This window comes from Oncorhynchus kisutch, linkage group LG11 (assembly GCF_002021735.2).
Source record: "Oncorhynchus kisutch isolate 150728-3 linkage group LG11, Okis_V2, whole genome shotgun sequence".
Taxonomy (NCBI): Eukaryota; Metazoa; Chordata; class Actinopteri; order Salmoniformes; family Salmonidae; genus Oncorhynchus; species Oncorhynchus kisutch.
Window position 1 is genome coordinate 139,148 of NC_034184.2, and position 13,193 is coordinate 152,340.

A 13,193-nucleotide genomic window follows, 5' to 3' on the forward strand; every position below is an offset into this window, starting at 1 on the left:
CGGGCCATTTGAGAACCTTTTTGGCAAAATTAAAATATACCCATTTCTCCAGGCACCCCTACACCACTGCATGGGGCCGATGGAAAGACAGCAGTCACACACAGCATGATGTTAAAGGATAAGTAGTCCATAAACTCAGACATAATGAGCCAGTAGGTCCCAATCATAAGAATACAAAAACACAACCATTAAGCATTTCCCAATCTAAATGTACAACTACTTCCCATTGCAAAACATATTTCATGTTTAGCACACAAAGTAACCAGTGACCTAAAGTTAAAAGTGCAACTGATAGCATTTAATACTTTGGCTGTAGGTTTCATATCTGCAATCATCATATCAGTCAAAAATATCAAATTCCCAGTTTAAGCTACAAAACCAACTTTAAAATAGGTTATATTTGACTCTGCGTTACATGACGTACACGAAGGCATTGTTGGTTGAATAGATGGATGCAGTTCAATGCATGATTAATATAATTCACTGATACCAATATTTTGTGGACTACCAATAAATGTATCAGGTTGTAAATCCCAGCTGGCCTGGTACATTTTTTTCTTCCTCCATTCGGGATGCACTGTTTCAGTTTCAATGACTCAATGTTCTGGACCAAAACGGATGAATGTAACTAAGGCTGGGAATGTCAATACAACCAAACTAGGAAGGGCAATGATCACAAGTCAGTCATAACGTGGCTTATAGGCTAGCGTATCTATCTACATAGCAACCTGAAAAGACGGAGCCTAACGTTAGCTAGCTAGCCTCCTAGTAGCTAGCTAGCTACTAGGAGGATGTCATGACATTGGAGGAGTGGGTGGGGAACTGACTTTTTCCCCCTCATTGTTTTTCAGTGAATATACACAGCTAGAGATGCAGGTGTCATTTGGTTAGCTAGCAAGAACAACTTTTATCTAGCTAGCATATCTCTTGCCTTTGCAAATTCACTCTACTAACCAGCTCTGCTAGGGCGAGTAAAATTGGCAGTGAGGTGTTCTCTCATTTGTCTGGAAGTAGCAAGCTAGCAAACTTTAGCCAGTTAGCTTGGGTGCTTGGTTGGAACAAGCATGCATTGGCAGGAAAGCTGCAGAAGGACAAGGAGGCTACAATTCCCCATTGTTTATCAATGCAATTTTGACGGCCAACTAGCTGAAAAAGTTTGAGAGTTTATCTAATGTTCCTTCGTTAGATTTTAGCTCATCTTGCTCTGGCTAGCATTTGAGATTTTCTTAAATGTAACCTTTATTTAACTAGGTAAGTCGGTTAAGAACAAATTATTTACAATAAAGGCCTACCCCGGCCAAACCCTAACCCGGATGACGCTGGGCCAATTGTGCACCGCCCTATGGGACTCCCAATCACGGCCGGTTGTGATACAGCCTGGAATCAAACCAGGGTCTGTAGTGACGCCTCTAGCACTGAGATGTAGTGCTTTGGACCACTGCGCCACTCGGGAGTTGTTGCTCTTGTTGTTGTGTATAACTGACGGAGAGAGAACTTACCTTTTCATGGTTGTTTGATCAATAGGACTGTAAAGTTCCCAAATGTAAGAGACTCCCTTGGTGTTTATATATTTTCAGAAATCCATTCAGGTGTATATTGTGGCTTTTGGCGAATGTGTTCTAATCTTAAGTTGCGCTGTTGCAACTGCCTGTAAACACACAGACCAGTTCAAAGTGAATGATGGCAGGCCTGTGTGGCAAATGGCTTGTTTGTATGAAGGCCGACTGTATCTCTGATTGGCTATAGAGCACCGGTCTGTGTAGACTCTGGTCCTGGACTCAGATGTTTTATTTCCTTAATTTTCTATTAATTGTCCATACGCAACGGCCGCTTTCCCTCTATATTGCTATTAAAATTTCACAAATGCCTTCGAATGTTTTGGAATTACGTATACTAAGAATCTATGAAAATAATCATTAAGGGGTCACTTGTCAGAAAATGTTTGAAAGTGTCATTCTTCCTTCGGGTGTATATGAACCGATTTAATAATATTTCGTGTTACTTAAATGCATTTATTTTATTGAACCTTTATTTAACTTGGCAAGTCAGTTGAAAACCAATTCTTATTTACAATGACGACCAACTTGTAAAGCCCCCCGGCCAAACCCAACCCGGACGACGCTGGGACAATTGCGCCAACCACATGCAGTGCCTTCAGAAAGTATTCACACCCCTACACTGTGTTACAGCCTGAATTTAAAATGGATAAAATTTAGATTTTTTTTTGTTGTCACTGGCCTACACATCATACCCCCAATACCCCATAATGTCAAAGTGGAATTATGTTTTTAGAAATGTATACACATTTATGAAACGCTGAAATGTCTTGTCAAATAGCATCCAACCCCCTTTATGTCAAGCCAAAATAAGTTCAGGAGTAAATATTTGCTTTACAAGTCCCATAATATGTTGCACGTACTCACTGTGTGCAATAATATTTAACATTATATTTTAATGACTACCTCATCTCTGTACCATAGCACATACAGATAATTGTAAGGTACCTCCGTCGAGCATGGCATTTCAAACACCGATTCAACAACAAAGACCAGGGAGGTTTTTCAATGCCTTGCAAAGAAGGGCACAGATTGGTAGAAAGAAAAAAAGAGCTGACATTGAATATCCCTTTGAACATGGTGAAGTTATTAATTACACTTTGGATGGTGTATCAATACGCCCAATTACTACAAAGATACAGGCGTCCTTTCTAACTCAGTTGCCGGAGAGGAACGAAACTACTCCGGTATTTCAATGGTGACTTTAACCTCTCTGGGATAGTCGGGGACGGTAGTGTCCCACCCCGCCAACAGCCAGTGAAAGTGCAGTGCGCCAAATTCAAAACAACAATCTCATAATTTAAATTCCTCAAGCATACAAGTATTTTACACAATTTTAAAATTAAAATTCTCGTTAATCCAGCCACAGTGTCTGATTTCAAAAAGGCTTTACAGCGAAAGCACCACAAATGATTGTTAGGTCACCACCAAGTCACAGAAAAACAGTCATTTTTCCAGCCAAAGAGTGGAGTCACAAAAAGCAGAAATATAGATACAATTAATCACTAACCTTTGATGATCTTCATCAGATGACACTCATAGGACTTCATGTTACACAATATGTTTTGTTCGATAAAGTGCATATTTATATCCGAAAATCTCATTTTACATTGGCGTGTTATGTTCAGTAGTTCCAAAACATGCAGTGATTTTGCAGAGCCACGTCAATTCACAGAAATACTCATAATAAACATTAATAAAATATACAACTATTATACATGGAACTTTAGTTAAACTTCTCCTTAATGCAACCGCTGTGTCAGATTTCAAAAAACTTTACGGAAAAAGCACACCATGCAATAATCTCAGTATGGCGCTCAGAGCCCAAAGAAATATCCGTCAGAAATGGCATTAAATATTCACTTACCTTTGATCTTCATCATGCACTCCCAGGAATCCCAGTTCCACAATAAATGATTTGTTCGATAATGTCCATTTATGTCCAAATAGCTACTTTTGTTGGCGTGTTTTGTAAACAAATGCAAAGTCACGAAGTGCGTTCACTAGGAGCAGACAATGTCAAAAGGTTCTGTTACAGTCCGTAGAAACATGTCAAACTATGTATATAATCCATCTTTAGGATGTTTTTAACATAAATCTTCAATAATATTCCAACCGGAGAATTCCTTTCTGTAGAAATACAATGGAACGCGAGCTAACTCTCATGACTGCGCGTCACGAGCCCATGGCACTCTGCCAGACCTCTGACTCGTTCCGCTCTCATTCAGCCCCCCTTCACAGTAGAAGCCTGAAACGACGTTCTAAAGACTGCTGACATCTAGTGGAAGCCTTAGGAAGTGCAAGATGACGTTGGGTTTTTTCTCAGGTTTTTGCCTGCCATACGAGTTCTGTTATACTCACAGACATCATTCAAACAGTTTTAGAAACGTCAGTGTTTTCTATCCAATACTACTAATAATATGCATATATTAGCATCTGGGACAGAGTAGCAGGCAGTTTACTCTGGGCACCTTATTCATCCAAGCTACTCAATACTGCCCCCCAGTCACCAAGAAGTTAAAACCGTTACAGTTTAATGGTTGTGATAGGAGAACTGAGGATGGATCAACAACATTGTAGTTACTCCACAATACCAACTTAAATGACAGAGTGAAAAGGAAGCCTGTATAGAATAAAAATATTCCAAAACATGCATCCTGTTTGCAACAAGGCACCTAAGTAATTCAACAAAAAATGTGGCAAAGAAATTCAAATTTGTCTTGAATACAAAGTGTTATCTTTGGGGCAAATCCGCCACATCACTGAGTACAACTCTCCATAATTTCAAGCATAATCAAATCTTCGTCCAGTTTGAGGTCAGTAATCGCTGTTCTGATATCCAGAAGCTCTTTTCCACATGTACAAAATAAGTTAAACAATGAGAAAAAACACACACAATAGCACAATTGGTTAGGAGCCTGTAAAACGGCAGCTATCTCCTCTGGCACCATTCTATAGTGGTGGCTGCTTCATGTTATGAGTATGCTTGTAATCTTTAAGGACTGGTGAGTTTTTCAGGATAAAAAAAGAAACAGAATGGAGCTAAGCACTGGCAAAATCCTAGAGGAAACCTGGTTGTCTGCTTTCCACTAGACACTGGGAGATGAATTCACCTTTCAGCAGGACAATAACCTGAAACGCAAGGCTAAATCTACACTGGAGTAGCTTACCAAGAGATCAGTGAATGTTCCTGAGTGGCTGAGTTAGTTTTGAGTTAAATTGGCTTGAAATGTATGGCAAGACCTGAAAATGTTTGTATAGCAATGATCAACAACCAATTTGACAGCAATTTGAAGAATATTTTTAAAGAATAATGGCAAATGTTGCACAATTCAGGTGTAGAAAGCTCTTAGAAAATTACCCAGAAAGACTCACCGCTGTAATCACTGCAATAGATGCATCTACAAAGTATTGACTTAGGGCTGTGAATGCTTATGTAAATGAGATATTTCTTTATTTCATTTTCAATACATTTGGAAAGATTCTAAAAACATGCTTTCACTTTCTCATTACAGGGTATTGTGTGTAAGATGGTTGAGAAAAAAACTAAATTTGGGCAGTAACACAACAAAGTGGAATAAGTTGAGGGGTATGAATACTTTCTGAAGGCATTGCTGACAACAGCAAGTGCACTGCAATTAAAAAACATTGTTCCACTCACCTGATTATGATCATTTGAAATGTAACTTCTTGTTGAAAGTTATTCTTGAAAAGGTAGAAGCTAACAAATTAGCTAGCTAGACCATGCCAAAACTACTGCTCGCTATTGCGCAGTGACCTGTTGGCCTTCAAGAAGGCAGAAGTTTCCATACGTTTTTTAGAAAAATTGTCCCACCCATTACGTCAAAATGTGATTGGTTGATTCCGCTGTCACTCCAAACATTTGCCCTAATACAGCTGAATGGCTGGTGCCTTTATCTAGCTTCTGATGGCTTAGCCAACGGCTGACTTAGCTAGATATATTTATCTCCTCAGATACCAGCTGATTGGATATTTTTTTGTCTTCAGTGTTGACCTTTTCCTTCCAACAAAAACTGAAGAGATTAAATCAGAACGTCATTGAAAATAATAATAATCATTATTAGGATATTATAATCATTATTTTATAAATCCTTAGCCCTTCTCTGATTGTGTCAAAGGCCCATTGATCCTAACTGTGTTTGGGTTAGTAATAGTGTGTAGAGTGGCTCTATTTTACCTCAGCATGCATTTGTTCACTATTTTGAATGTGTAAAGAGTCTGAAATATTAACACAGATATACTGGACATTTTGATCTCATGGTGGTGATTTGGCAAAATTACAATCATGGTCTTGAAATGGACTCACATTTCTGGTCTCGGACACCTTGTCCCCCTCCCGGTCTTGACTCTGTATCATCCCCCCCTCCACATTCCGGTCTTGGTCTTGAATCGCTCGCTACAGGTGATCTCGAACACAACACTGATGATAATGATGCTAACTAGTACAGAGGGTGCTCTGGCTCAACTTTGCTTTTGAGGTTAGAGGCCAAGGGTCACTGCTGGAGTCAGGGGTCATTTGGCTGCATGGTATGGGGGGCAGGGTGGACTAATGGTCAGTGTTATAGTTTAAATACTACCCTAGTACTCAGGACAGGGCTAATGATCAGTGTTATAGTTGGAACACTACCCCAGTACTCAGGGCAGGGCCAATGATCAGTGTTATAGTTGGAACACTGCCTCAGTACTACAGAAAAGCCAGGGATACAACTTTGGCTTCGGGTGGTGGAGGGTAGCAGTGGGCTAACTGCCGATTTGAGTTATGATGCAGCCAGGGGCTGCTAGCGGCAACATGAGGCTGGGTTACTTTAGGTCAGAGTCTTTAGAAACTTCCTGAGTATTTCCTCAGTACCCCTAGTGTGGACCGTAAAATGTTCTGCTCATTGCCTTGGAGGGTTGTGTTAGTACAGTGATGAACTGTAGAGATGTAATTGGAGGGTTGTGTTAGTACAGTGATGAACTGTAGAGATGTAAGCTGGAGGTAATTGGAGGGTTGTGTTAGTACAGTGATGAACTGTAGAGATGTAATTGGAGGGTTGTGTTAGTACAGTGATGAACTGTAGAGATGTAATTGGAGGGTTGTGTTAGTACAGTAATGAACTGTAGAGATGTAATTGGAGGGTTGTGTTAGTACAGTGATGAACTGTAGAGATGTAAGCTGGAGGTAATTGGAGGGTTGTGTTAGTACAGTGATGAGCTGTTATCGGAAGGTAATTGTCAACATCTATTTGGGTCTGGTTGGACAATGGTTCTCTTTCTGAGGAAGGCTGACACGGAAACACGGCATTGTTTTTAACAATAGGTTCTATTGAACATGCCACAGAAATAAAGACATTTCAATAATAGCAAGATTGGCTTGGTCCTCCTTTGGTTTATGGGTCAGACTGGTTAGACAGAAACATGAGTACAACTGACCCTCCTATTGGCTGCGTTTACACAGACATGAGCTGATCTGAGGCTGCCTGTGTGGAGGCAGCGTTAAGTTCCTCACAGTAGCAGCACAAGGAAGAGTGCTGTGGTTCTGCTTGTGATGTCGGGGTTCTACTGTTCCAGTGAAGAGCACCTTCAAAATGTACATTTGTTCTCCGTAGTACCACAAGGAGGTGGTGCGTCTGATGTCGGGGGAGTTCCGTCAGCGGATCGGGGAGCGCTACATCTCTTTTGCCAGGAAGTGGATGAACTATGTCCTCACTAAGTGTGAAAGTGGCCGGGGTACCAGACCCCGCTGGGCCACTCAAGGCTTTGATTTCCTCCAAGCCATCGAACCTGCCTTCATCTCTGCTTTACCAGAGGACGACTTCCTAGTAAAAACATACTACTTCCTTGACTGATTTATTAAATGACTACGTTATTAATTAATTGATTGGGTATTTTGCAGGATGGTATTGTGATTACATAAATCCTTCCCTTTGCAGAATTTGCAAGCTCTGATGAACGAGTGCATTGGTCATGTGATCGGGAAGCCTCACAGCCCAGTCAGTGGCCTGTACATAGGTAAGACCCCGCCTCATCTGCACAAATATGTGGGCCTGTGTGGCTCAGTTGGCAAGACCATGGTACTAGCAGCAATGCCAAGGTCATGGGTTCAAGTCCCTCAGGGATCACATGTGCATGATGAACATGTATGTACTCATTGGATAAAAACCCCGTCTTGTTAGCCCTAAGGAAACTAGTGTGTAGAAATAGGAGGGCTGGAGTCCTATATCTTGGTCTTGTTGAGGATGGCCCTTCCTCTCTTCTCCACTCAGCCTCGAGGAACAGTCCTCGACCGGTCAAGGTCCCTCGTTGCCATAGTGACCCCCCCAACCCCCAGCTGTTCATCCCCAATGCAGAGGGCTTCAGGTAGGTCAAAGGTCATGAGCCACTAAGAACCATTTGCGGCCTGTTAGAATACTGTGTTTTTATAATGTATGTTTTCCTGCATGTTCTCATATTCCTCATGTTCTCTGGTCTTGTGCAGTAATTCATGGGTTTTAAATTGGGTGGTTGAACTTGTATTAATGCTTTTGTGACTCTGTATGAGTTAACATGGAGTGTGGGTGAATGCTCTCATGTGTAACTGGTGGCACCTTTGAGAGGATGTTACTGTTTGGGTGCTAGGGACACACACCTCATCTCCAAGGCACTCTCCAGAGTTCCTCAGTGTGTTTTTGTCACCAGCTCTAGGAGTCTCCCTTGCGACCTACGGACTCAGCTGTGTCTACCTACAGGCCCCCGCACAGTCCCTGCCCCCCAGGGCCCCGCGGAACACGGTCCAACCAAAGCACCTGGATCTACCCCAAATGACGTCAGGTAGCCCCCCCCCCCCCCCCCCCCAAAGTTCCAGTACCTACCAGGGTTGTACAACCCAGAGCACCCCAGCCACAGGCTGATATCCCACCCCTTCCATCTGAACTCGTCAACTAGTGGTTCAAGTTTAATTTCTATATTTATTTGACCAGGTGAGTTGACATGCGGTGGTTTACCCTGCCATACTATCTCAGTTTGGAGTGGACCCAGAGAGAAGCATGTTCTGCATGCTGATCCAGATGTAAAACATATATGTATTGTCACGTGCAGTACAAGGTCAGCCATAGTAGTACGGCGCATATTAGGGTTAAGTGCCTTGCTCAAGGGCACAGACATATTTTTCAGCTTGTCAGCTCGGGTATTCGAACCAGCGATCTTTCGGTTACTGGCCCAGAGCTTTAATTGTTTTGTATGTGTTGCCACATGTTACCTCATCATGCTGCAGGAATACACAATTCCAGAGTTACTCTGCTATTAATCCATATTAGTGTGGCCTTGCTTTTATTCTAAGCATCTGATGGGGGAGCTCTTCTTAATCTTTGGCTTGTTTGGTTTCTGTCCTTCTAAAATGAAAGCATGTGCTGAGCTGTCTCTTTGACCTTTGAACTTTGGTGGGATGGGTATAGAATCATTCTATTTCTATAGGTGTGGGGTAGGGTTGATAGTTATAGAGTTAATGTATCACGTATTTATGTTCCGCAATCTCGACAATCTCAAGCCTCTTGACTGATATTGGTTGACTATAGGTCCCAGATATGTTTGTGCTGTCTCCTACAGTCATTGTTATGGCATCACAATAGCCATAGGAGTTGGCAACAGATCTGGACCCGGGCTAGTCTGGGACCTGAGCTGTACAGTACAATGCAGGATCAATGACTTGGCAAAATATTCTTATTATTTTTTTAAATGTACAAAAACACATTGTCTAAGTTTAGCTTTTTTTTTGTGAACCAGAAAATCTAGTTATTTCTGGTTGCTTATCAAAGTTGTCTGGCTAACTCATTTATCCTGCTTTGTAGTATACCCCTCTGATGGCTGACTACTTGGGTAGATTGTAGTTGATTGTATGATACCTGCCTCTCCCTGTGCAGAGGGACCAACCTCCAGGAGAACGACAGGCTGTGGTCTGTAGCGGCTGAGATGCATTTCAGGTCCCTGAGCCGACACTCCAGTCCCACTGAGAACAGGGAAGGTATTAGACACTTTTAATTGTTTGCATTGTCCTGTTGAGATGTTCGATATTGTCTTAATTATGCAGAATGCATAGTTCCATTATGTCTTTTTGACTTTGAACAAGAATGAAATAAAATAAAGTAGGAGTAGTCACTTGACCTGTGTGTTTTTCTACCTTAACATAGCTCCCATCTTACTGCCTGTCTGTTCTCTCTCTCATCAGAACCCTCCTATCCTAAGGGAGGAGAACCCAGCAGCACAGCTAGGAGAAGCTGGGAGCTCCGCACCTTCATCAGCCAATCAAAAGGTGAGAATAACAAGGGGTAGTTGGGAAGGGGGGGGGGGGGGTTGCATGTCCAAGTCCTAGTTGCCATCTCTGGCTGTTGTGCCCTGGTGCAAGGCACTTAATCTCTAAACTGCTCCAGAGTAGTGTGTAGAGTCTGTCTGTTCTATGCCTTTCCATTTCTCACCTTTACACAACTGAGAAAGTACCCGGGTCTGTTTTCTATTCCTATTCATTCCTGAGAGTCTGTCCTCCACCTCTTTCTCCTCAGACACTGCAGCCAGACAGAGCCCCATGGAAGCTGTACGTCGCTCCATACGCTCCTTCGAGGACAAACGCTACGCAGTCATGAAGCAAAGGAACATCATTGGCCAGGTGTGCGACACCCCCAAATCCTACGACAACGTCATGCACGTTGGCCTCCGCAAGGTCACCTTCAAGTGGCAGAGGGGCAACAAGATAGGTATGTACTGTACACCCTATTCCCTTTATAGTGCGCTACTTTTGGTCAGAGCCTCGACTGAACTTGTCCCTCCAGAGCCCACGAGACCCTGGCCAACAGTTGTACACAGTAAAGGGAATAGGTTGCCATTTTAGATTTTCCCTGGAGTTTGTCCTTTAGGATTGTTGTCTCATTTATCATGCCCATGGTGTTTCATCTGTCTCCCGCTACAGGTGAGGGACAGTATGGCAAGGTGTACACCTGCATCAACGTGGACACTGGAGAACTCATGGCTATGAAGGAGGTAGGTAGCCATGGCCTGATAGGATTTTGTAGCCAATGTGTTGCTACAACAATGTAGCACGGGAGCAGAATGTTGCCCTGAATTGAAAAATATGTTTATGGTCATTTTAATTCATTCCTATCAACAGTACTATTTTCCCATGCGTTTAAAAATAAATGTTTGTCCAATAAAAGTTTACTTTCCAACTCAGATCCGGTTCCAGCCGAACGACCATAAGACGATAAAGGAGACAGCAGATGAGCTGAAGATCTTTGAGGGCATCAAACACCCCAACCTAGTCCGCTACTTTGGTGTTGAGCTACATCGGGTAAGAGCATGCATGCATGGGTTCCAAAGTTCTAGAAACTTTCCCTTAAGGTTCCCTTAATCAAGAGGGAATCCTCCAATTGGAATCTCTGAAAAGCCAGGGAACTTTGGGAAAGTTTGAAAGGTCAGGTCAAACTCAGTCTGTATGTGAATGAGATGACACTGTATGAACGGGCTATAACATCAGATTGGATGTATGCATTAACTGTCTGTGTCCCTCCCTCTCCCCACCAGGAGGAGATGTACATCTTCATGGAGTACTGTGATGAGGGGACCCTGGAGGAGGTGTCCAGGCTTGGCCTACAGGAACACGTCATCAGGCTGTACAGCAAACAGACCACCACAGCCATCAACGTGCTCCATGAACATGGCATTGTTCACCGAGACATCAAGGGTCAGTTAATACCTCTCACTGGGGGAGATGTCTTTCTCTCTGGCCTACTGTTGGTCTCTTAATTCAATGTCAGGGTTATGCAGGCACCTTGTAGCAGTGTTATGAATCAGTTAATGCATTTTAGCTATAGTGACATTGGCTGGGGGTTTATGCCATCAACCCTTCCTGTGGCTCCAGTGTCATTGACACAGCAGGAGTTGTTCTTACTGTATGGATGTCTCTATGAGCCCAGTGTCTCCCTCTCACTGTTCCTCCTCTCTTTCTTACCATAGGAGCCAACATCTTCCTGACGTCGTCAGGCTTGATCAAGCTGGGGGACTTTGGCTGTTCTGTGAAGCTGAACAATGCCCAGACTATGCCTGGAGAGGTCAACAGCACCATGGGAACGGCAGGTGAATGAGACACATTAAGCCTTGTGTTATACACTCCTTCAGAAAATATTCATTCCCCCTCACCCATCTACACACACTACCCCATAATGACAAAGTGAAATGTCTCTCACCCATCTACACACACTAGCCCATAATGACAAAGTGAAATGTCTCTCACCCATCTACACACACTAGCCCATAATGACATGTTTCTCACCCATCTACACACACTAGCCCATAATGACATGTTTCTCACCCATCTACACACATTAGCCCATAATGACATGTTTCTCACCCATCTACACACACTAGCCCATAATGACATGTTTCTCACCCATCTACACACACTAGCCCATAATGACATGTTTGTCACCCATCTACACACACTAGCCCATAATGACATGTTTCTCACCCATCTACACACACTAGCCCATAATGACATGTTTCTCACCAGCCCATAATGACATGTTTCTCACCCATCTACACACACTAGCCCATAATGAAAGTGACATGTTTCTCACCCATCTACACACACTAGCCCATAATGACAATGTGAACGCATGTTTAGACATTTTTGCAAATGTATTGATTATTAAATAAATATCTAATTTACATAAGTATTCACACCCCTGAGTCAATACTTTATAGAAGCACCTTCGGCAATGATTACAGCTGTAAGTTTAAGAGCTTTCCACGGTTGGATAGTGCAACATTTGCCCAATGATTATTTTTTAAATTCTTCAAGCATTGTTGATTGTTAATTTCTAGACAACCATTTTCAGGTCTTGCCATAGATTTTCAAGCCAATTTAAGTCAAAACTTTAACTCAGCCACTCACTATCCAGTGTAGATTTGACATTGTGTTTTAGGTTATTGTCCTGCTGAAAGGTGAAATCATTTCAGTGTCAGGTGGAAAGCAGACTGAACCAAGTTTTCCTCTAGGGAAAAATTGTGAGTTTACAAAAGGCTGGGTAATTAGTTATGATGAAACGGAGTTAGAAAGGACACCTGTATCTTTTTAGTGACTGGGTGTATTGATATACCATCCAAAGTGTAATTTAATAACTTCATCATGATCAAAAGGATATTCGATGTCTGCTCTTTTTTTATTTGTACCCATCTACCAATGGGTGCCCTTCTTTGCAAGGCATTGGAAAACCTCCCTGGTCTTTGTTAAATCTGTGTTTGAAATTCACTGCTGGACTGAGGGATCTTACAGATAATTGTATGTGTGGGGTACAGAGATGAGGTAGTCATTCAAAACTCATGTCAACTTCTTGACGCTACCCATCCCTATCACGGGATCATTTGTCAGCAACCACTGAATAGCATAGCGCAACAGTCAAATAATATTACTACTATTCATGAAATCACAAGTGCAATATTGCAAAACACAGCTCAGCCTTTTGTTAATCCACCTGTCTCAGATTTAGAAATTATGCTTTACAGCGAAAGCAATCCAAGCGTTTATCGATAGCCTAGCATAGCATTATGTACACTTAGCATCAGGAAGCTTGGCCACGAAAATCAGAAAAGCAATCAAATGAACTGTTTACC

At 42.3% G+C, this 13,193-nt stretch overlaps 1 protein-coding gene across 4 annotated transcripts in view; it reads left to right on the plus strand.

Moving 5' to 3' along the window:
• Positions 1-13,193, plus strand: part of LOC109882110 (mitogen-activated protein kinase kinase kinase 4) — a 61,424-nt gene that overhangs the window by 41,697 nt on the left and 6,534 nt on the right. For 3 of the 4 annotated variants that reach the window (XM_020474199.2, XM_020474200.2, XM_020474202.1), the window contains exons 15-25: positions 7,166-7,378; positions 7,490-7,568; positions 7,823-7,916; positions 8,235-8,366; positions 9,455-9,555; positions 9,760-9,843; positions 10,091-10,282; positions 10,495-10,565; positions 10,756-10,872; positions 11,106-11,265; positions 11,538-11,657. In XM_020474199.2, coding sequence (XP_020329788.1) covers positions 7,166-7,378; positions 7,490-7,568; positions 7,823-7,916; positions 8,235-8,366; positions 9,455-9,555; positions 9,760-9,843; positions 10,091-10,282; positions 10,495-10,565; positions 10,756-10,872; positions 11,106-11,265; positions 11,538-11,657 — 1,363 coding nt within the window. The remainder of the gene's footprint in view (positions 1-7,165; positions 7,379-7,489; positions 7,569-7,822; positions 7,917-8,234; positions 8,367-9,454; positions 9,556-9,759; positions 9,844-10,090; positions 10,283-10,494; positions 10,566-10,755; positions 10,873-11,105; positions 11,266-11,537; positions 11,658-13,193) is intronic. The other variant, XM_020474201.2, reaches the window with a different exon arrangement.